The 23,643-nt window shown below is 36.1% G+C and overlaps 1 protein-coding gene across 1 annotated transcript in view; it reads right to left on the bottom strand.

Annotated features, from left to right (window-relative positions):
• The window catches only part of MEI4 (meiotic double-stranded break formation protein 4), a 60,784-nt gene extending 37,362 nt beyond the window's left edge, over positions 1–23,422 (bottom strand). Inside the window, exons 1-2 of the mRNA XM_085316090.1 lie at positions 23,131–23,422; positions 11,396–11,955 (exon numbers count right to left, since the gene is read on the bottom strand). Coding sequence (XP_085172216.1) covers positions 11,396–11,955; positions 23,131–23,422 — 852 coding nt within the window. The remainder of the gene's footprint in view (positions 1–11,395; positions 11,956–23,130) is intronic.
• Between the last annotated feature and the right edge of the window lie 221 nt (positions 23,423–23,643).

The raw sequence follows: 23,643 nt of genomic DNA, 5'->3' as shown, positions 1-23,643 counted from the left end.
AAAAAAAAAAGAAAAAAAAAGCGCCAAATAACTGAAGGAATGAAACATACTCTGAAGACACTTCAGAGTCTACCCTTTGTAGCTTATCAACTTCTCCATTCACAAATCACCTCTTCTAGCCAGTAAGATCACCATCACCATCTTTTTTTTTCCAGTAGAATGATAGTGGAAATTATTACATAATGGTTTTGCAAAAGCCATTTGAACTGATTATATTAAATAAGTTCAAACTAGAGTAAATTTAGCTATTTTATTTTAAATGCTTTTAAAGTTTCTCTGTGCAGAATGAAGAAGTTTTGCCTACATCTTATCAAGGATAGCTCTATTCTACATTGAGCTTTACTACATGAAAAGTGTGAATAAATCTTACATTAGAGGAAAAAGAAAGGAGTCACACATAACATGCTTAACATCTGTAAAAAAAATGAATGAAATTTCATTAGACATTAATCAATATTCCCCAATTTTCACACAGGCACTTGTAATTTAGCAACAATTCAAATGTAGAAACTAAATAGGAATTCAGTCTGCAATAGAAGCAACAAAGTGTTGTTCCTGTATCGTTAATTCATCTCTGGAAACAATGGCAAACATTTAAACTGATAATAGTTCAAATAATATGCAGTTTCATTTAAAAAAAATATCATCAGCTCTCAAATCCATCAAATAAAAGTTTTAAAAGGAATCTTTTAATCTCTTGAGCTTGCTTAATGGCATAGATGAAGTTAAATCTATGCTGTTTAGAGAGTTTCTGTTAAAAAATAGTCACAAAATTAAATTTTGAAAGTCATACTGGTTATCAGAAACAAGACAACAATGGAGCCCAGTACGCTATTCTGGAACTGTATCATTTGCCCCTAGCCCTCCTTCCGTTCCCCAGCTGCCTCTCTTTTCCCATTTTTCTTGAGAAAGAGGTAGCAATGCTGCAACCAGCGGCTGACAAAGACATGTGAACTAATTGTCTACCTGACTGCTGCAAAAATTAATGTATAAAATCAGTGTTCTGCTTCCTCAGACATACTAATCTGGTCTCCCCCCTCACAATCAGACACTCATTTTAAAGAAGCCTAGTGGATCATATATCTTTGAAATCTCCACTTCTCTTTCCAAGTAATTTTGAACAGCTTTTGAACAATGAATTATTTATTTAGAATTCATTTATCATAGTGTGTTAAATTTTTCTTTAATAACAGGTTATCTCGAACTCAAGTTTTAAAATTATCAGTTCTTACAGAAGCAAAATAATCCCTGCATGAGTTGCATGATTCACTGCACCCTGCAACTACAAAAACTGGACCTTAATTTCTGTTTGACGAATCTACAACTTTCATGCCAATTAACAGCTCTCCTCTTTTCCTCAAGGGACTGGCATATTTGGCAATGCAGAACTAAGGCAAGTAATTAAACAAGTATCCTCAAATTGTAGAGGAACCAGGCAGGTGTTAAAAACAAGCAAAATAACAATTTTACCYTCAGAGTCACATCACTCCTTTACTTTGCCCATTTAATCCATCATAACTTTCACTCCCAATTCATCAATGTCATATTTTTCATTTTTATACAGAGAGTATTAGTATCCCTTCTCTTATCTTACTGTCATGTTACTTCCTTTGCTAATTTCATGGTTGTCATTTCTTCTCATTGCTTATGCTACTATTTCTATTTTCAAGTGTTGGTAATTTGCTACATATTATTCCAATTCTTTGTTTTATAAGCTTCATCTGAAAGGCTTGTGCTCCCTTTACCCCTTTATAATCTTTGTGCATCTTTCCATTCCTCCAAACCTTGTGTTCTCTTCTAGGACCATCATCTAGCTGCACTGCTGCAAGCTGCCTTTTTTATTAGAACATTTCAGTACTGTTTTGGCTGCAGAGTTTTGGCTGAAATCTATTCTAACAGACAGCATAACATACAATAGAGCCAAGACTATTTGCAACACATTCTAATTTATGTAGCATGAATGTTTACAAAAATCAAACTAAAATGCAAAAGGCACGTGCAATTTTTCTAACAAAAGAAAAGGTGGGGATGGGGAAATTAATGAAAGCAAAAATAAGCTATTTCGGTTTCTGGGAAGTGTATTGGGGTAATACCATGACTGCATGCAGTGCAGGAGGTGGGGATGGGGAACAGTCAGCCTGTTAAATGTTTTGAAAATGGGAATGCTTTGGTGAATGATGCTGGAAAAACATGATTCTGGTACTCTGGTACTCACTGAAAGGAATGTGCAATTTTAAGTGCAGCTTTGATGGATTTGTGGAGTGAGGAGTGAAGATSTCCAAGAAGGAGCACTTCATGAACTCCCTGTCTCCTTTGCTGTCCATGAAGCTGGTATGTGGGAGCAGAAGTGTGAGGGTGGACGTCTTTCACTCACAGATTGAAAATACCTTTCTTAGATTTATCTTTCCATGGCTGCCTAAAAGACACCCTCTGATTCTCTGATTAGCACGATCCTGCTGGCTCCTAATATCCAGCAACATTTTATCCAACCAAGTAATAGTTTCCTAAGTAAACATACAATAATTAATGCATCTGCTAGCTCCTGTCCGCAGGCTAACACAATCACCCACACTGCTACTGCCACAACAGGAAGGAGTGGAAGAGTTGAGAGACCGCAGGCATCACTGTGAAGATTTCRTTGCACACACTTGCAGCCATCTTCCTATCTGCCCCCCTTACTTCTTATTCACACCATCCAGTGCTCCGGCAGGGGCAGGCTTCCCAGACTATTTTCTATGTGTTTTTGCTCCCCTTCCTTGCACAGGGGATAGCTATAGCTGCTGAAGTAAGGAGGATAGACTCAGACTAGCTCTGGCAGCTGCAGAGACTGGACTATGCTTAAGTCAGTCAAAGTCCCCTTTGATCGACTGACATACACAAACATTTCCCCTCTTCCTGTCAAGGATAAGCACTCAGTACCTAGCACAACTTGCTGTTACTTCTTCAGCCACTTCCTTATCCAATTCCAAAAGACTACTGCATTAAAGAAAATGTTTTTCAGTTTCACTAATATTTTCTAGTACGAGTACCGTATCAAATGCTTTAATRAATGCCAGACAGATAAGAGCTACCAAATCTTCCATCTATAAACACAGTCTATCTTACAAAGAATGCCACTAGGTTGTTCTGCCACAGCTTACCTCCGGTAAACTCATGTTGCATTTTATATCATATACTTATGAATCTTTAATYATTTTTTTCTTTCTTTCAACTTTGCTCTAAAGCTTTGTATGCTATTGAGATAACCCACTATCCACACAACTTCCTCTTAACTTTCACTCTCTAATATATAGCATGCTATATTAGAAATTTTACAGTCATGATAACACCACTTTCAAGCTAGTATATGCATTTGTCTTTGATTCTAAACTTTTAATTTCACATGGGTTTTTTTATTCAATTTTATAGGATAAAGATTTATCTTATCGTTCCTAATTTGAACACATTATATTCTTCTGTGTTGGTGAAAATACATAAATACATAAAGTTTGTTTACAAAAAGAGGTAAAACAGACCCTGTTGTGTATAGGTTTGGGGGCTTGGGGTTTTTGTTGTTGTTGTCCTAACTAAAAAGTGAACCTGACATCTTTAAAGAGCTGTAAATCAGTCCTTTAACTTAAGCTTCTACCTCAACATGGTAATTTCCATTTCCATACATCAAAAGTAAGCATCTTGCTTATATCCTTGCTCACACCAATGTTCAACTTTATAGAAAACACATTACCATTTAGCCCACACAGACAAGTCATCAATTCATTTAAAGACTAAGTAACTGATCTACAAAGAACTCCAGCTAACTACTTAAGACACCGGAGATGCTACAGGCACCAGTTTTGACCGATAAATTTACTTCAAACAATGCTATCTCGGCAGAGTTCAATATTTGAACCTAAGTTTTGGGATTCACAGAGTAGTTATCTCCATATCTAAATGACCCAAGAGGCCAGATCCAGTAAACGTTCTAAAGAGTAAGAAACTATCAGACAAAAACTTCAATTTGGAGAATGCTTGCAGATGTTGCATTTGCCCGTTTAAAAAAAAAATAAATAAATATTGTACTGATTAGGAAGAATGCACTCCAGATGCATCTTCCTCTGCCCAAGAGATTAAAATCAATGTTTCTCTTGATTTCCACTTCTTAACTAGTCCTGGTCAGAAGCCTGCAAGAAGGAAGAATAGCCTGTTTCTCCTGCTGCTACTGAGTCACTACGCCCTATTAATGGATCCAGAAGTCAATAAGCAACAACTGTGAGTGTAGCCCAGCACTGGAAAATACATGGATTCAAGCTTTAACACGAGAAGTGTTTAGAAACAGTCATCGGCTAAAATACATAAAGTAGACACTTTTTAATTTTTAGCTTTTTCCCTAAAGAAGGAACTGRTCCTCTTTTAAGTGACTAAGAGCTACAGACAGCACCTGGAAAAGAATACCTATTTCAAATATTTATTTCCTAATCTTACTCCTTCCTCCCCTCTGTCCACAATGTGTAGGCTATTTTGAATACCACTCACAGCTGCCAAAAAACTGGCATGCATTACATAAAGAGAACAGAGGTACTTTCTTCAGGGCTGTGGATTTCACTATTGCAGCTAAGCACCAAAAAGTTAGGCAAAGGAAAACTGAACTCTCTGTGGAACTGGCTGTAAATAACACTATCTAGCTTATTTTTAATTTCTATTCTATCATCATAAGAACACAAGAAACACTATTTGGTCACACAAAAAGATTTCTTAGAGAAAGATGATAAACTGCAGCTATGAGAAAAGGTTCATTAGTTGCAAGCAAAAGAATAAACAGAAAACCCCTAAGATTCTCTTCATTAAAGAATGCAAAAACATTTAAGCAATGGTTGGGGACTCTTACCAAAAACCCAACACAAATTTTCCACTTGGGATATACAGCCATCCTCAAATCCAAGAGGACACAACAGGTAATTTTCCCCTGAGACAAAAAAAGCATCATCTCGGTTAAAAAAACAAATTCTGAACTTCTGGAAGAGAAATACATGCCTTACACAAGAACAACCATAGATCTCCATCAGGAAGTAACTAACATGAACCAAACAGCTGGGGTTAGTAATATAATGGGGCTAAAGCAGATAAATCAATTCTTTGAATAGCTACCTAATGTTATACACCCTAACATCAAAAGGAGAGAATAATTCTATCCCTTTTGTTCAGTAATATTGCTGGAACGATAGAAAATAATGCTTTTACACAGGTATGATAAGTGAAAGACAAAGGTGTTTACACAACTGTGCCACATGGTCTCAGCTGAAAACATCACAGAGACATGCCAAAGACAGCAATACTGATAATGTGATGCTACAGAAAGTTAAGCAGGCTTTTACAGAAAACATTCATTGGAGATAGATTTGAGGCAAAAGAAATACAAAAAAAAAAAAAAAAGCTCTTGATAAATAAACATTATCATATTGAACACAAGCTAGAACTCCCTGTATTCTTGCATAAAGGGCTCCTGTATATATAATTTGTATATCAACAGAATGGTAAAAGCATGTCCCATTCCATCACTTTTTTCCTCCACCTAGCAGAAATAACCAGTAACACCCTGAATTTTAGTTAATCACYTGGATAAAAAGAGACACTAATAGTGCTTTTTTACTAGACAGAGAACTCAATCTTGCCAATACAGCATTACAGGCACATTAGAAACCATCAGTGAAACTTCTTTACCCCATGGTAGGAAAAATCCATCAAACTTAGTCCTGTAACTCTTCAACAATTGTAGCTTTATGTGTATTAACTGAGGAAGGATGAGGAAGGAAGGGGGACAAGAGTCCAAAAGGCRCGCCAAATTTTCTTCATTCATTCCTCTGTCTGATTATTCTTATGATATACTTTACTGAAGTAAATAACAGTCAGTCAATTTGGTGACTGCTTTAGACTTTGGTGCTTTAGAAGACAATGGATTTTGATTATAATTTCACTTAAATAGCTCTTTACACAGGACAACAGCTTGCTAAGAAAACTTAATTCAATGATCAAGATTCAAACATTGACTCTTACTAGACCATAAAATCCTGGTATAACATATTAATATTCATACAAATGAACTGCTGTTCCACTATATAAGCAAAGTTCTTCAGCCGATCAAAATGCACTGTGTCTCAAGAGCCATGATATTCCCCTTGAGATTCAATTAATTTAGGAAAACTAAAGCCCACTAATTTCATAGTTGGAAGGCGTTGGAAACATGAGTAAATCTATTTTTAAATATTATTTGTCCCTGAACAGGCAAAACTGATGAGTCAAGTACTCTCCTGGCAGTTGCTGACAAAAGATATTCCAAACTATATATGTCTAGGAGAATTTATTGTCACCAAGAGTTAGTTTGAGCACTACTGCATGTAATAAAGCCATCAGAATAAGTTATGGTTACTCTCCTCTTAGGCAATTTCAGTCATTAATGAATCACATAATTGCATCCCAGATAAAAAAAGTTGAAAACCCTGGTTCTGATTAATTTTTGTTTTTTAACATGTACAAACATGCTTCCATACATTTTATAATTAGCAATGAGAATCACAGAATCATAGAATCAGTAAGGTTGGAAGGGACCTCTGGAGATCATCTAGTCCAACCCCCAAATCAAACATTGCTCACCATCTGTGAGCTGTGCTACATTTCAATGTGATATTTTCATTAAGAATTGTGACTACTTTCTCAGAAAAAAAAATCTGAAAAAGCATTAAAGTACTACTTAGAATTCTTGCATTTCCTTTTCTACTAAATATATCATCAGTAACATCTAAGTTTTTATAAAATTTTACATACTCTCAGATTGAATAGAAGAGAGAAAAAAGAAGGGGCAATGAAGGCCCAAACAGGATGGAAAAGACAAGACCCTGGACACTCAATTCATGTCTTGGTATCCATCCAGATATTCCAACACAAATAGCTTTAGGTAGGATAGCCAATTTCCAAAGGGTTAAGGGAAAAAAGGGAATGGAAATGGCATACAACTTTTAAGTGGAGTAGGCCATTCATGATTCTTGACAGCATCTTCTCAAGGCAGTATTGATGCAATAAACATAACACCAGAAGAAGCAAACAACCACAATTTACTGAAATGTAGGCTTTTTTCCCCTTTCYTTTTCTTTCTGGGTTCTGTTTGAAAGATTATGAAAATGTGACAATGGCAGATAATTGAGGTATTTGTTGAAGAGGGACACCAGAAAGTTGTCTTTTCTGAGAGCCCTAAATAGCTTAACTTTACTCTAGAATCCTGAAAATGATGTAGCATCTCTTCCATCACAGTGTTTTGATTAACTCCTTAAAAAAAGAGGTCCAAAACACACACACAGATCTCCATATAGGCCCCAGTGTGAAAGCCTGCCCTGAGTTACAGTATCTGCTTCACTTAAAAGAAGTACAACCAGTGAACTGAAATTTTGCCAATAACGCTGAGGAACTGCAACTAGTGCAGCACCACTAAGGATCACACACTCAGGATTGCATAAATACTACATAATTCAGCACTCTGTGACTGTATTTAGCTACTACAGCCTAGTAAACAGCTTAATTGCACTGAAGGAAACTAGATAAGAAAGTATTTTTTTTTTCTCTCCAAAATAGAGAGTGAGACAGTAAACTCCTTAACAAGAATTGTTTTATACTTATTTTGAATAGCTGTATATAAAAGGGATAGCATTAAAATATGTATAAAGTTACTGGATTGCAGGGACTCGACTTTTAAAGCTGATTGCACGTGCTATGAAACTGGAAAGCTCAGGCTCACCACAGTAGATGAACAGGATCCAGAATGTTGCACAGGAAAAAAAGAATTTGCTGTCCTCTCAAGTGACTTACTGCAATGAGCTGTGCAAAATCCTCAATAGAAGTATGCAACATATATGCTATTCTGAACAGCACAGGGGGTTAGAAATCCCTCAGTGCCTCTGACCTGAATATTCTAAAACAGGAGAAAGCATTCCTTGTTCCAAGGCGTTCTGGACAACAGAGATGAACCTCAACAGAACAGATCCACCTCAAGTGACACATCATGGAGATGTTCATAGATGAACAGGAGAGATGCACATACACTATGTCTCAGTAGAAGAGGAAGGAGATAGCTGTTGTCCCTTCCCATATTGATAGATTAAGTAAGACAAACATTTCTKTGCCTCCTCTCTGAAAGAGAAGAGACACTAAGTTCCTACTCCACTGGAGCTGTGATTATATACTGCAGGTTCCATGGAAGTTTTCTCTGAGAGAAATAATGTCTGTTTGGTTAGGTATCAGAGAACAGTTGATTTAAAAAGTAGAGCTATGGCTCCAGGAACTAAATCCAGTCTCACATAGGTTTCGCATTCCTCCTCTTGTTTTAAGCAGGACTAAAAAAGGAGCTGCACACCTAAGACAGTGGTTTTGTCGACAGTGGAATGACTCTTAATATGAACTGTTCACACACTGAAAGGTTAGGCACCAATGTGGACGCATGTGGTCCTCTAAGACTCTCACTGTTGAATAGTCAAGAACTAGTGACAAAGTACCTGATCCCTAGATCGGCAGTGACTGTCACAGATTTTGCAACACAAAGCAACAGCTCATCTGTACCCAAATTAGACACAGGATCAAGCTGCAGATCCTCACAAGATTTTCTGTGGTAGCTATAGAAGATTGCAAGATCATGTCAATCTACGGTTGTAAAGGCAGGCCTTCTAGCAGAAGATTTAGCCTTGTAGCACCCAGGATCCACCTTGAGCAGCTGTGATTTAAGACTCCTTCTAGAAGGCTTCTTCCCAAACATCTGGTGTGCTTAACAGTTGCATGCAGACTTCTGAGCTGCCTCCCCAAAGATGAGGGAAAGGAGGAAAAGTAAGGGAAATTCAAGAGGCTACTTTTATTTGTAGTTCTTGATTTTAAATGGTTTTATATTTTAAGTATATTTCCTTTTATTCTATCTCTCATGACTTTTTTTTTTCTTTTTAATATTTATGTCAGTTTGTTTCAAGTTAAAAACTTCTAGCCAAAATGCAGTTCTAGGCAACTGAATCTACACAGAGAACTTTGAGTAGAAGCCTTTGCAGGATCCTACAGTACTTCTATTGCTTCATAAATAGAAACATCACAAACAATAGGACTTGGCAATTATAGCTAGTACGTCTACTACTGTTCTTTTTCCCCTTTACATCTAATGTTGAGATAATTATGTCTTCTCCAATTCTCAGAGGTCTTTTAAGTTATTTAATCTACCCTGCAAAATGCTCCGATTGCTTTTGGAGATGAGGCGTTAAAAGTAATCCACAGTCATTTTGCCTTTTTTCCACTTTCTGAAGGTGTTTCTCATGGCCTGTTGTCCTCCCTGACAGCTCCTGACAGCTTTATAGGTGAGAACGGCAAAGAGAGAGTTTACTGCATGTGCATTAATGGCAGCTTGTACCAGTGCTTTTCAACACTCGGTAGCGTTAGATACAACAGAGTTTCTAATATTTTTGTACTGCAGTCATTTAAGCATCCTCCTGGAATCAAAATTCATGCAGTTTACCACTCTTTCCAGATGACAGCACTGTAATTAATGGTAATTTTATTTTAAACCTATAATCTTGACATTTCAATCACCACTTGAATAAACAGTGATGATTAAAACATAAAGTGTCTCTGGGAGATATCTGGTACATGGCACATGAAGAACTAGTTGCATAATTTCCACTATTAATTCTAAATTCCACCCATTTTTTTCATTTGTGATTCAATTAAAACATTCTGAAGAAACTTATTTTTTTGATAAAGCTTTATAAATACTGTGATTACTACATTAACATCTTCACTTTTTCCCTAGAGATCTAGGAACTACCAGGATTATCTCTTACTAGGTCAACACTGTGGTCATAAAACATCTCATGAAAGCCACCTGTTTCAGTGAAGATAGTTACAAAAAGGATGCCATTTGCAAATTATGTGGACATACTTCGCTCTTTCTGAAAGATTTCTAAGAGCACTTTGAAGACTTCAAACTTCTCTGATCTACTAGCAGATTCTCCCCCATTTAAAATGTCATATCTCTAACTACAACTTTGCTTTTCCTTCTCTCTTTTCTCCAAACTTTTCCAATCAATGACTAATCCTTCTTTGGATAATCTCTTAGATATTCTCCTAAAATTAAAAAAAAAAAAAAAAAGGTTCAAAAATTCCCTTTTAAGTCACACCTGAGTAACTCCACATTCCTAGCACCACAGAATTAGGATGTCTGATGGCTCACATCCTTTTGAAATACTGGCCAGGGACACCTCTAAATATCACACCAGGTTGACACTGAATAGAAAGCACCTTGATATTAGATACCCAAGGCTATARTTCTGGAAAAATCACAGTGTATGAATAGTTCCTTTTGAATGCTTTAATTCTGCTACTTGTAACSAAAATACAGGCGTATCCTCGCCTCCTCCTTTTTTGTTTTGCTAATGAAATTTTTTGACATTTGCATTCTGGGCTAATTAGTACACAGTGGGCAGGATTCATTAAATTAAGACAAATGCACATATATGTTTACAGGTGTAGCAGATGTCTAAGCTCTCTTTTTATTCAAAGGAACTGGAAAGCTCATCCTAAAATAAACACCTAGTAACTAGTAAGCCGAATCATTCTTCAGGCTCCACTGATTATAAGGATATAATCTTCATCGACTATGATGGGACTGCAGTTACTTATATGTAGAAAACAAATTTAGATGTCTAAATCTCAAACAGCCCTACTATTTTTTTTCCARTCATACTACTAAAAGATAGAATAAAAATCAAAAATTCTAAGACAGACAATGAAATGCATTAGTTGTGTAAAGTCTTGTGAAGAGAAACTAGTGATGTGCCAACTGGATGAGGAAACTAGTAAGAAGGTGCATAGAAGAACACAAAGTGATGAATATAGACAACATACATCTCAGATTTCTTTGATGAAAGTGCCAGGGACATGCCATTCATGGCATATATTCTTTCTTTGTTAACATATTTTTAAATGCATTTCGCAAACTTGTAGAGTGTCTGAAGCAAATCAAAACATTTAATCTAGGTGCACAACAAAGGATAAAGAAATTGTTTACTCATTACTTTGTGAATATCTAGACTATATTCACATATAGAAAGAGAAACATGTTTTTCACCTGTATTTTCTAAAAAGTTGTTTTAATCTGTGATTTAAATGGTTTTAACAAATCTTGTATGCAGGAATAGATGAGGAGAACTTGCATGCTTGAACAAAAAAATTAAAAATGCATTAAAACATTTATTGGCTATATCACAAAACAACAATTACAAAAATGATCTATTCTATAAAAAGTGCTCTTCAAAATATCATAAGCCAAACTAATATTAAAAAAATCAATTCAAGTTTTATGTTACACTGAAATAGTATAGAAAATATGCTTTAAACTTACCCTATTGGTACTGCTGTTTCTTAAAATAATTTGAATTAATTTTTTCTTAAATTCTTCCAGCTTCTTGAAACACTTTTTCAGAACATGATTAGATAACTTAGTATCAGCTATTAAACTGATCAAAACACAAATTGCTTCAGAGAGAATATCTGAAACTGGAAATTTAGGACTGTTGTAAAAAACAGTTAGTCCATCAAGCAACTGAGACACAGAACTGCATATGGTGAAAGAATCATTTTCAAGCTTTGTGAAGTCTGCTTGCAGAATTCCTATTTCTGACAGTTTTCTTATTTCAAGCAGATGTTGCAAAAACTGTACTGGAGCAGTCAGAGGTTCTTCCTTGTTAGTACAGCAAATATTCAATGGAGGAACTATTTCCAAACAATATTTGGAAGTGTCAAGACTATGCTCAGATTGCTGAAAATCAGAAGCTRTGCCTAAAGAATCAAATGTATAGTCATCAGATACATCACACCCAGAGTCTTCTAGCTGGCTTGAGTAACTCATAGGGTATGTGCATTCCTGAACCAGAAGATTTTCAGTAGAGGCACCTGGTTTTCCTGAAATACAAATGTGAAAGTTACATTTATAATACTGAAGATACTTTCATAAATATGTATTTACCTCCTTCTCCTTTTAGTTCCATGCAAAATTGCAAGTCATAAACATATGCTCGTTCCCCACGAATTCCACACCACCAGAATTTAGCGGAGAAGGAAGGTGACATGTTTAATTTAAAGTCAAAATTTTCAGAAGATAAAGTCAATAGACTTTATTTGTGACCCAGATGTCTCATGTAGACGGTAATATTAACAGTAATGGTGAGTTTAGAAATCCTGATGACTTCAAAGTCTTCATATGGACAATTTAAGTGGATATTTGTATGTCCATGCATATTCCCAGGAAGAAAATGTATGCAAATTCTGCCTGTCAAAACATTTTCCACTGCTTCTATCCCCAAGAACTTAGGGGTTTTTTTAGAGAATAGAAAAAAGGCTGTTATTGTAATTGCATCAGATAATCAGTCTTCCCAATCTGTAGGAATATTTTTACATTAAAGGGCTTTGTTTGTTTCTTGTTTTTAACTTTACGATTTAARCAAATAAAGAAAGTTTGTTTATTTCCGTTTATGCTGTGGAATGARAAAATTCTCACAAGCTACCAGTAGGATTTCTTTCAGCAGAGGTGCCTGTACTATAGAGGTCTACCTCTAAAGTACTCACTCAGTTCCCTTTGCATTCAATGTATATCTCTGGTCTAGTTGAGGTACCTGCCTTAGGAGAAGATGCCTTGTGTTCTTGAAGTGCCAGTTACTCAAGGCTGACTATAAAAAATATTAGCTCCTAAGATGTCTGAATCTGTGCTTTAAATATGGGTTTTCAGGTGATGCTAAAAAACTTCAAAGCCTGGGAGAGTATTCAATTTCTCTCTGTATGAGAGTAAAGTATCCTTGCTTTGTTCTTATGTCCTTTATTAAGGGCCACCTTGTTACTGTCACCATACTAGGAAGATTTTTAGTGTGACTTGGTACACCATTTTTATATTACTATCCACTCACAATAGCAAATCCGTGCATTTGTTTATCCTGAGGGAAAAGAAAAATAGCATTCCAAAATGGATCACATATGTAAACGTCATGTTAAAAAAAAAACCTCCCTCAAATCAAAACAACACAACTAAAAAGAAATAGAAAAGAAATCCAAAATATGTAGCCAGCTCTGCTACTACTTAAAAAAAGGAACAATTGAAAAGGAGATATTTTTGYCAGCAGAACAAATCTTGCATCATTTTGTATGGTTCATAAAATGCTTCAACTGAAAGAGATTAAAGTGACAATAAAAAAATCCCCAAGAACCATCGCAGATCCATTGCAACAATATGCTAGTCTTTATATGCTTCCTAACCTTTCTTATACACTAAACTAATGAAATACATATTGTTGCATACATMACTTTAATTATGCTCTTCTGGAAACTTCCTTTGAAATAATCAGTAAAAAATAAATCATTAAAAAAAAGTATATTGTCCATATCTTTCACATCGATCTACCTTTTTGGCTTTATACGCTTAAACAAACAGAAGATTCCCTGACAAGCTTAAAAAAGGTATTTTTAACACATGAAATGTCACAGGGCAGCAATCTACAAACAATGTACAGTATTATGATCATTAATGAAAGACTACTCAGAAAAAGTCTATGCAGATTTCAATAAATACACAATTTATAATTGAATTCTGACTATTACTTCTGTTTCTGAACACATACCAGATGAGTTTTGACCTCAGAAATAGCATCCTAATTAAAATAAAGCTTTATTTATTTATTTATTTATTTACTGGGGGTGGAGGGGTGCTCCATGACTTTACCAATTCCATGACTTTAACAATCAGACATACTCAGGCATTGAACAAGATCAGCACCAATTGACTCATGACGAACAAGCGAACTGCCAGGGAAATCAACTGACATTTCTAGGAAGCAGGAGAAGCAGGGCTTGTAAGGATAACCTAGCATTTTAGATATTAACACTGCTCTCAAATGCCTTGGATTCCCAAACTTGGAAAACAAGCAAACAAGCAAAGCACATTGTCTGACTAACAAAAACAAGCAATCAATTTTCCATGTCTTCTTTCCCCAGTATTTTGAGCAAAAAATATTCCAGGAAAAAGAATATATATTTTGTTGCTTTTTAAGGAAAATAAGCTTCTACTCCTATAATATCACTGCATGGGTATTTTGTTCAGTTTTTACTCCCACAGGACTACATGAAAATTGCTCAAGGGGGAGTAATTTCAAGAGAAGCAAAGCACAGAAATGTGTGCMAAAACATGTATATTTGTTGATTTGCTGAAGTAAAAATGTTGCTAGATGGGGGAGAAAAGGGGAATGAAAGACAGGAAAAGGTAAGAAAAGAAATGATACGGAAATATCTGWGAGATCTGAACTTAAGACGACAAAAACACCATTTTCTCCAGAGTACCCACTGCCAGCTGTGACAAGACAAGGAAATGATACTTTTCATGGTCCTACCTAGGTGAAACAGAAAAAACAGCATTTATAATACCCATGTGGTAGTTGGGATGGGAAGGGGGTTGGACGTAATGTTGTCTCAGATACTACATTTCTAGCTGACATAGACAGGACAGCTTTTGAATGAGGAAAGTCGTCTGCAAAATTTAAGAATTGAAGTGGGTTCTCCAACCGATGAAATTGCTGTGGAACTGCAAAATGGCCTTCAAGTCCTTTGCAAAACTTCATATACCTACAGCAATACCATGAGCAAGGATTCTAAATCAGAAAGCAAGCTTGAAGTTGGCAGATGTGAGAAGAAGTGAAGAGATAATCTGAATTCTACACAGAAAAAAAACCATATATTTAACTACAGTCTCAAGCATTAGACATTCTCTTGCTTCATGAGTATATACGTAGATTACCACCTGAGATCAAAAACAATAATACTAGACATCTAAAACTCTCTTAAAACTTAATTAAAATTAATAGACTCAGTTCCACTTCTAAAAATACAGTTAATTTATAAAATAAAATTAATAACCACAATTTTAAAAACATCCAAGGTGTACAATCAATAACTTTTGAAAAGAGAAGAAAACACATGAGAAATGATTCAGCTTTTTCCCCCCATTGTGTTCATTTCTGCTTCACTTCTGGATTTTTCAGGACTCTTGTTATCCTTCATTTAATCTTCACTGATTGATTCGTTACAAGTGCACTTTCCATAGATGATGAATCAAATTTATTCTCTTCTAAAAAACCCCATAAAACTCAATTTCTTTCTCATGAACTTCTACCTATCACACTGAGAGATTGTCCTGATCTGAAAGCAAGGCCTATTTCTGTATATATAAAAGCAATTTTGTCCAAGTCTCTCAAATACTCAAGTCATTATTATTCAAGGATCTTGGGAAAAAAAAGAAAAAAAAAAAAGCACTTTGTGTCTGCATTTCAGTGGATTTTTATAAGCAGCTTGGAAAAGAAAGCTCTTCTATTTAAAGGTAAAGTATTTGATACTGACAAGCTTTGTCTCATTTAGGAGTAATTCACAAAAATAAACACAGGACRGAGTACCTAGAATTCTCAAATTAACTCTTTAGTGCTAGGATTTAAAAGTTTCTGGGAAATCTTAAAAGTAGATACTTCAATCTGTTAGGGATTTTACTTACACAAAGCATCTAACATTTAGAATTCAGTAATAACTGAGAAGAATTTTGAGGATACAAACATTATTTTTTAGAGAATTTCTGTAGAAGGTAGAAGGCAATTTTTTTGTGGTTCAAGTCAAATGAAAAATGAAAAAGTCATAAGGAAGGATCTATAATCAGGTGATCAACAAAGATTTTGGTCAACTAATGCTTACCAAGCAAATCTCAAGACCGAAGATTGATACACTCTTTAAAATACTGACTACATCAATGAAATGACTGGAATTTGAGTATTAAACTAGAGAGGGAATATTTCAAGATATTTAGTGAACTACCTGTGAAGACTACCTGTCTGAATTGGAAATACAATATTAGGTCTTACTAAAAACAGTCTGCACTGTCAAAAAACGTCAGCTCTTCTAACAGACAAGAATTATAAATAAATGCAGGCAGCAATGACCTGGATAGTACTGTAATGAGTAGAATGTAGTTCCAAAGTTATTCTCTGTGACCTTAGAAGGAATAAGGTGGAGTCCCCAAGAAACCAGTTAGCAGAAGAATTCCCAAAAATGTTTATTTTCTTGAACATCGAATATTACAAAGTTTGCTCTTCATATATACTCCCAGAAGCCTCTCACCCCCCCCCCAAAAAAAAAAAAAAAACAAAAGAATCCAGCACTACACATCTAAATATACACTCTTAGAATAAAAGAGCACAACTTTTACTTAAAAAAAAAAAAAAAAATCAGCTTGAGGAATTCAAAATTAAGTTTCCTGACTGAACACAGTAATTAAATGTGCACTTCGCACCACCAAATGGAACCAAGTTTGTATATAAACTAGTTGTATACCAGCAAGCCTCTTCAGTAAGATTCTAAGACCTAACTAAAGGCACATTAACAGGCATGAATGCTAATGCCTATATCCTGACAAAAAAGAGAAAAGAGTATCATTTCTATATTTGAACTCTTCTCATACCTGATAGTTAAAGGTAGCTATCAATGTTCTTACACATGTTGTCATTCACCACATAAGAACCACAGATCCTGATTTAGAGGCTGAAGTGAACTTTAATATTTCCAGAGGAAAAGAGATTTAGTCCCCATACTAGAATCACAAGAGGATCCCCATTACCACAGCCACATTCCTAAACTAATTTCTACAATACATACTCAGTTTTCCCACAAACTACCACTCTGTTCCTGAAAATAAAGGCAGCGGCTCTGCATTTAATTTTGATTTCCAGTCACTTTTATGAACATTATTCCTAAAAATCACCATGCATCACATCAGGAGCTTAACATGTAGCAGGGAAGGTAGAGACAATCACAAACCCCTTCTCCTGGAGGCAGAACTGAGTTGTTTCTGTCTCTGAATGGGTTCCTTATACAGAAGACTGGAAAGAACAGGATGAATGTCCTCCTCCTTCCCTCTGCCCCAAGTATGTGCTTAGAACAGCTGCAGCAATGCCACCTGACAACACAGAGAGCATCTGCTTTCAAAGGGAGGAAGCTTCCACAAGCAGAACAGACCTGTTATCCATGGAAGGAGCAGCACTCTGAGATTTCAGTGAATCATTATGCTCCAGCTGGTGTTTTTTTCCAGATTGCAAATTGACTTATTTAATTATCCCGAAAAGGCCTCAGCTTTCATAAAGTTCCCCATTGTGTCTCTACAATTAAGGGGAACAGATTTATCTCATCATCTTATTCCAAGAGCTGTGTTCCCATAAATTGGCACTAAAAACTTTTTAACCCCATTTTTGTCAACTCACATATCTGTTCTCTCACTTCCTTGCTCTCCTCCTAAATAAATAAAATAAAATACTTYTTAGGTTTTGACACTTTCCTTGCAATGCTGCCTACTCTCATTAGTACTGCTGATAGAAAAATGGGAGTACACTAGCATATGTAAGATGTCAAATGACAGATTATTTTTGAAGCTCTGTCTGTCTGATACCATCATGCCTTAGAGAAAAGGCTGAGATGATGGTTAAATAGACTCAGCTGCCTCTTATGGGTCTGTATAGAGTGCGTCACATTTACTGGGTGAGGAAAGGGAATCTACTTTTGTAGACATACCACTTCCCTAAGCACTGGACAAAAATAATCAGATCTATTTTCCATACCRACATCAAACTGAGTGTTGACTGCTGCCCAGTAGGGAATCTGCTCACTTTGGAAAAAGGAAGCTAGAAAAAGAAAGAAGCCAGAGATGCCCCTTAGAGCCTGACAGTTCTGCAACTGTCCTTTTGCATTCCTTGGCCCCTGCCAAATGCCACAGAAAAAAAGTAGGTGACAGGACACTACAATCTAAAAAAAGTAAATCTTTCAAACATACAGTCCTGAAGAAGTAGCTATATGTAAACCAGAATTTTCAGGTTATAGGGGTACGTTTCTATTTCCCATTCTACACCACGTTGAAGGAACTGGAAAGTTCAGCTATATATTCTTTTAGGCAGTTGTAAACATTTCACACCAGTTGTATACCTTCTGGGGAGGAAAGTCATTTCTCCTAATATTCTAATAGGTTTTTACTATTACTACTCAGTCTGATTGGGACGGCTGCTCCCTCCACTAAAGCAGCAGTTTCCTTTACAGGGCTGCAGATAACATACTCATTAAGGAATGCATATGTTTTGATCTGCCCTTTCTGAATTTATCTGGTTCATCTCTCTCCGAAAATGAGTTGAAAAATCTGACACCAGTGATTTTCCTCTATTGCTCCTTTYTATGTAAGCAGACAGGAAAAGCACCACCAATGAAGTTATTTAAGTCACTGTGGAAAGTCTTGYCCTTTCAGAGACTTGAATCAAATTATTCAGAAAAGGTCTTGACTGGCTAGCACTCTTCCTTTTCTCATGGAAKCAGAACTTACCTGACTCCCTCTTTTGCCTCCAGGGCAATGCTAACAGGGTCAAAGTTGAGTTGAGTTGAGAAGTTTCTGCTACTGAACAAGCAACTCAAAGAAGTGGAAAGGAAAAGATGGCTGAATTCTGTGGCACAAAACAAGGCTGCTGGTAAACCTAAGGAGATGAGTTTATTTCAGCTGCTGAGCTGGTTGGTTACAATCCTCTGCTCAATCCTGAGTTTCTGCTTTTGCAGAAAGTTTGAGCTTCCAGCAAGAGCAAACGAGACTGAAATGTCTCCATTCACAACAACCTACAAAGGAAACTACTCCTTTTTCCACATGTACAGCTAAAGGGCTAAATCAAAGTTAGACAGTAAGAAGTAAGGGATACAAACTTCTTTTGTCCCTATCTTATTCCTCGAAGGGACACAAGTTGCTGCAAATGTCTCAGCACACGGAAGCAAAATTTAGGGGAAGTGTCTTGAGATGTCAAATGCAACCTCAGGACAGCTAAAAATCGTACATTTATGTTAATCAYGTGTTCTGATTCAGAGTTCAGCATCTCCCTAACACACACCCCCAATGGAAGGATGGGGCTGGTAGCTGTCTACTACTATGGAGGCTGAGAAAACAGGAGAGAACTTCAGTGAATGGAAGAATAAACTAATTCTAAAAAAGCRGAGAAGAAAAGATTACTTATTAGAGGAACAAGCAGTTCTATAAATTCCTATCCACTAACTAAGAAGGAAATAATATGAACCAAGATAGTAGTGAAGATAAGGAATAGAGAATATACTGTGTAAAAGTTTTGTTAAAAAAAAAAAGGCTGTATCTTCAATTATAATCCTTCAAGTGTATCGGCCTAAAGCAACAGAGGCAATAAACATTCATCCTCTAAATCATCATTCCCCAAATACATGCTGGACAAAAAAGGGTAAAGTATTCCATTTATGTCTTCTTGAGTTGGAAAAAACAGCTGCAAGCTTTTCAGATCTCTTTAATAGAGGCTGCCAAGTAACAATATGATTGTTGATTTGATGAGCTGATAATGGTTAAGGAATCTTGCCTTAGAGGATAGGTGCTTCAACCCATGAATCAATCAGTCAGTGCTTTGTAAGACTCTCTGCTTTGGAACTACATGAAAAGACAAAGAAAGAGACAACAGTATGCTCAAATGCTTTAGCTTCTTATTTCTGGAAAAATGCCAGTGATTCTCTCTTCTTCTCTCTGTCAAATTTTAATCTTAATCAAAAGAAAGGCAAGAAACTTTGATTTGATTTTTTTTTCTACCCATGGGTCTTCATAGTTGTCAGGATAGTATTGGTAAGGTACCAAAAATAATGAATGGAAAATTACAAAAAGATTTGCTTTTCCTCCTTGAATGGCTGATGTACAGTTGGAAGTGCCATTATATAAAAGTAATACTAGCATCCTTGTACTCAGAAAGGCAACTATACATTGAGTCAAATAATGAGCTTCCAGACAAAACAGAGTCACTGAATACCACACAGATTTTATAAACCACACAGTAAGCTGTAACAATCTATACTGCAAAACAGATTGTTTATCTGCAGCAAGGCATGCTCCTCCTCCTCAGCAAGGAAACCCAAAATTTTTAGGGCCTCAGAGGACAAGAGTTTAGTAAGGCAGAATAAAAATAATTTAGACAACACATATTTAAAAATGGGTCCTTTGTTCTTTCTCCTTTATGTACACTACACCTTCATGGGCCTCTCAAATTTCCCACATGAGAGAAATAAATTTCAACGGGCAGTCTCTAATCATTCCCTAAGCCTCTGAAAGACCTACTATCACTAACAGCAGGCAGGAAAGGAACACCCTCAGATTCAGAACGCACAGCAGGGAAGGTACAGCTGCTAAGTGAACCTTGGTTGAAGAACTCTAACTCTTCAGCTCTAAATATGCAGTAGGAAATAGATATGCAATATTTGATGTTTAACACATTTTATTCCTTCATGAGATCTTTCTGGTGATGGATTTTGTGAAAGACTGGTACTCTTGCACCTACAGAAGTGTTAACTAGAACACAAGGGAGCCAAACAAGAGCTAAGGGTTTCAACCGTTCTATAAGCTGCTTTGTTTTAGGCAGAGTGCCAAACGAAAAACTGAGGCTGGAGAAACAACTGGAGGAGAAAAAAGATCCATAATATCTTTAGATTACCTGGCCCCAGGAACAAGCCCACAGTTATCCTCAACACTAAAGACAACTACTCTGCTGTAGGTAGGTAGCAAATGCAAGATATATACTCTTAATAATAAGCCGTAACAATGGCTTAACAGATCAGTAGTAGCCTTCAGATGAARAGGATGGACCACTACTTGTACCACTTTCCGCTTCAACTTATATTAAAATTCTTCGTGCTTCCTATCACTGTAGCAGGTACCTCTTAGTATCTAACCTCCATGAACTCGAAAATCTCAAAACTGACAAAGCACACAGGACAGGAAAATACTTCTCCCTGGAGCAGATTTCAGCAGTAAAGTCACACTTATTTCAGGAAGGCTCTGCTCTACAAACATCTTCTTCCTTTAAGTAGCAACGTTAGGTACTTTCAATAAACACTGCCAGCAGGACCAACATAAGAGTGCACAGATCTCATCAACAGATATATCATCAGATACCAGTAAAGATCTTTCTTAACTCAAAGACAACAGGCTGAATATCTGTCTCTAACACAACTGTAACCATGAACCAACACCTGCAGCTAAATCTGTCTGATGAAGAATATCTTCCTTGCAAAATAATATACTGTTCAAATGGGAAGAATCCATACGCCCATCTAAGCTTAGAGGGAGAAAAAAAGTCAGTAAAAGAAAGAATAGCCATCAAAAATAGCAGTCTCAAAGTTAATTTTCAAGACTAGAAAGGATCTTCTGCAATGTTATGGAAAACCTGTATAAAGAGAGAGACTAATACAAGCCAAATTTTTAGACATTTTTGCTCCTTCTCATGTAAGTGGTTAAAAGAAATTGAAGTGGAATACTATGTCCTACAGCATATAATGTAGGAGGAAATGATATGAGCTCTTATAAATATTTCAGCATCAAATATTTCTGGCTAAAAGGTTTATTAAGTGTAATTATACATAAAAACAAATACTTGAAGGATAAAGCAGCTACACTTTGGTCCTTTAGATTAACAGGGTATTGGTCCTCTGGAAGAACTGAAATAAAGCACAGATATAACATATCTTCTCTACTATCTGTGATTTCATTAGTTAAACAAAGCCTGAAATTAATGTTTGACTTCACTGAACAATGAGGCTTGGTCAACTATTCAAGTCATGTCTGACCAGGCTGCTAAGACCATAAGAGATCTTAACAGCTTATCTGTGAAAAAGAGCACAGCCTCGCTTAACAGATGTTGTTAGGGATCATGGGACTATCTAAGCCAGTCGGTCCCTTATGGTCCCTTATCAGTAGGGCAGGAAGGTTATCTTCTGAGGACAATTTACCCCTCATATCAATGGATATCACAATTGGGTCAACTGAACTGTACCTTGTGTGTTACTTCCATCTAAAGACAATGAAGAGATCACAGAGAAGTTCGTGCATCTATAGACATCTAAAATTAGACGAGATTTAGCTCATTTTAGGTCTATGAACCAAATGTACTGTGACTAGGGCAATGAGAATTAATATACATTGGAAGAGATGTTATTTGCCATGGACAGATGCTTTTCTCTGCCTATCTCACAATGAAAATAGCTCATTACTTGTTTGACAAATGAGATATAAGTATTGTTCAGCTCAACAGTATGTAATAAAAAAAAATCTACAAAATATTAAATTTTGAATGCAGAGGTTGCAGATGAATCAATTTAATTTCTAGTCTTCTGATAGYGTATAAGCTGAATAACTGCCAGAACACACAAACAACAACTAAATAGGAATAGTCATTAAAATCACTTCTCTAGAGAAGGCTTTATTAAAAAGAAATCATTAAAACTTCTACTTGAAAGTCTAATATACCCCTCCCGGTCAAAAAGATTAAAATCCAAAATCTTTTCCAAAGGTAACCACTGTTCCAGTATAAAGGCCTCATCAAATTTTTTGAGCAGAGAACTTTCTAACAATCAMAAGTTAGAAAGCAATTAGCTAGATATTTTGATTTTAGAGATACCTTCAAGTATGAACTGTCTTCTCCACTTTAGAGAGTTTTCGTCCGTATCTCCAAGAGGATGTTTCTCCAGAACCCAGAGACATACTCCACTGCCTGATTTCCAAACTCCTCCTGTGTCATTGATCTCTCAGAGAGAGGAGCAAGAAGGCTCTCTCTGTGTGCCCAAGTAACAGAAATAATCTGATGTGTTCAAGGAATGCTTCCCCCTACRTACACTTTTTAAACCAATTCCAATATGAACTTGTAAAGGCTTAAGATGAAAAAAAATGTCAGAATTCGTCTTGGCAAAACAAAAAGACTTAAGTTCTTCATTATGAAAAAGTCATTATGCACCAGTAAAAACAAAACAAATCCTTCCTCTAATACAATTACAGAAGCACTGAAACAAAGTGCCTGGAATGACTACTGAACTTAAATAAAAATCTCTCAAGAATGACATACAGGTGTTGGGGTACTAAATAACACTTTGAGACACTGCACTCTGCACTAGTATCTAGGCAAAGGCAGTGGGGTAGACAATATGAAAGCAGTTTGTTTCCTTTCTATTGCAACATAGTCAGAAATCATTTCAGAAACTTACTGTTTTCCAAGTAGAATCTTGGACAGATCTTGTTCAAAAGAAGTTCCTGACGTAATCGAAGAACTTCAGCTTCCAGTGCTTCAACTTTTGACTTCCATCCAAAATCTTGTTCAGATACAATTTTGGCAAGATGCTCAGTATATTCTTTACAGCTCTTGCCTGGTGGTTTCGAGTGGATAATTGCAAAAGCCAATGCCAGTTTTGATATTTTCAAATACCAGACTTGATTTTCTCTTCTGCCTTTGATTTCTGTTAGATTAGAAAAATAGAAAACAAAAGGCAACTTTACCATGACTTTATTAAACAAATTATGGGTAATATTTTCTTTGCTTAGAAAACTCAATAACATCAATTATTTTATTTCCAGAGTATTCCTAAATCAATCAAGAAAAATACAACAAGCTGTCCACAATGTGAGAATAAAATATACATAGGATGCATTCCAGCTACAACTGTAAAACTCAGCTGGAGATTGAAAATAATTGTAGGAATAGTAAGTACTTCAAATAGGTT

This window comes from Rhea americana, unplaced genomic scaffold (assembly GCF_003343005.1).
Source record: "Rhea americana isolate MKP2758 unplaced genomic scaffold, rheAme1 scaffold_45, whole genome shotgun sequence".
Lineage (NCBI taxonomy): Eukaryota > Metazoa > Chordata > Aves > Rheiformes > Rheidae > Rhea > Rhea americana.
The sequence above is the reverse complement of the archived record's forward strand: the minus strand, read 5'-3'. Positions and strand labels throughout refer to the sequence as shown.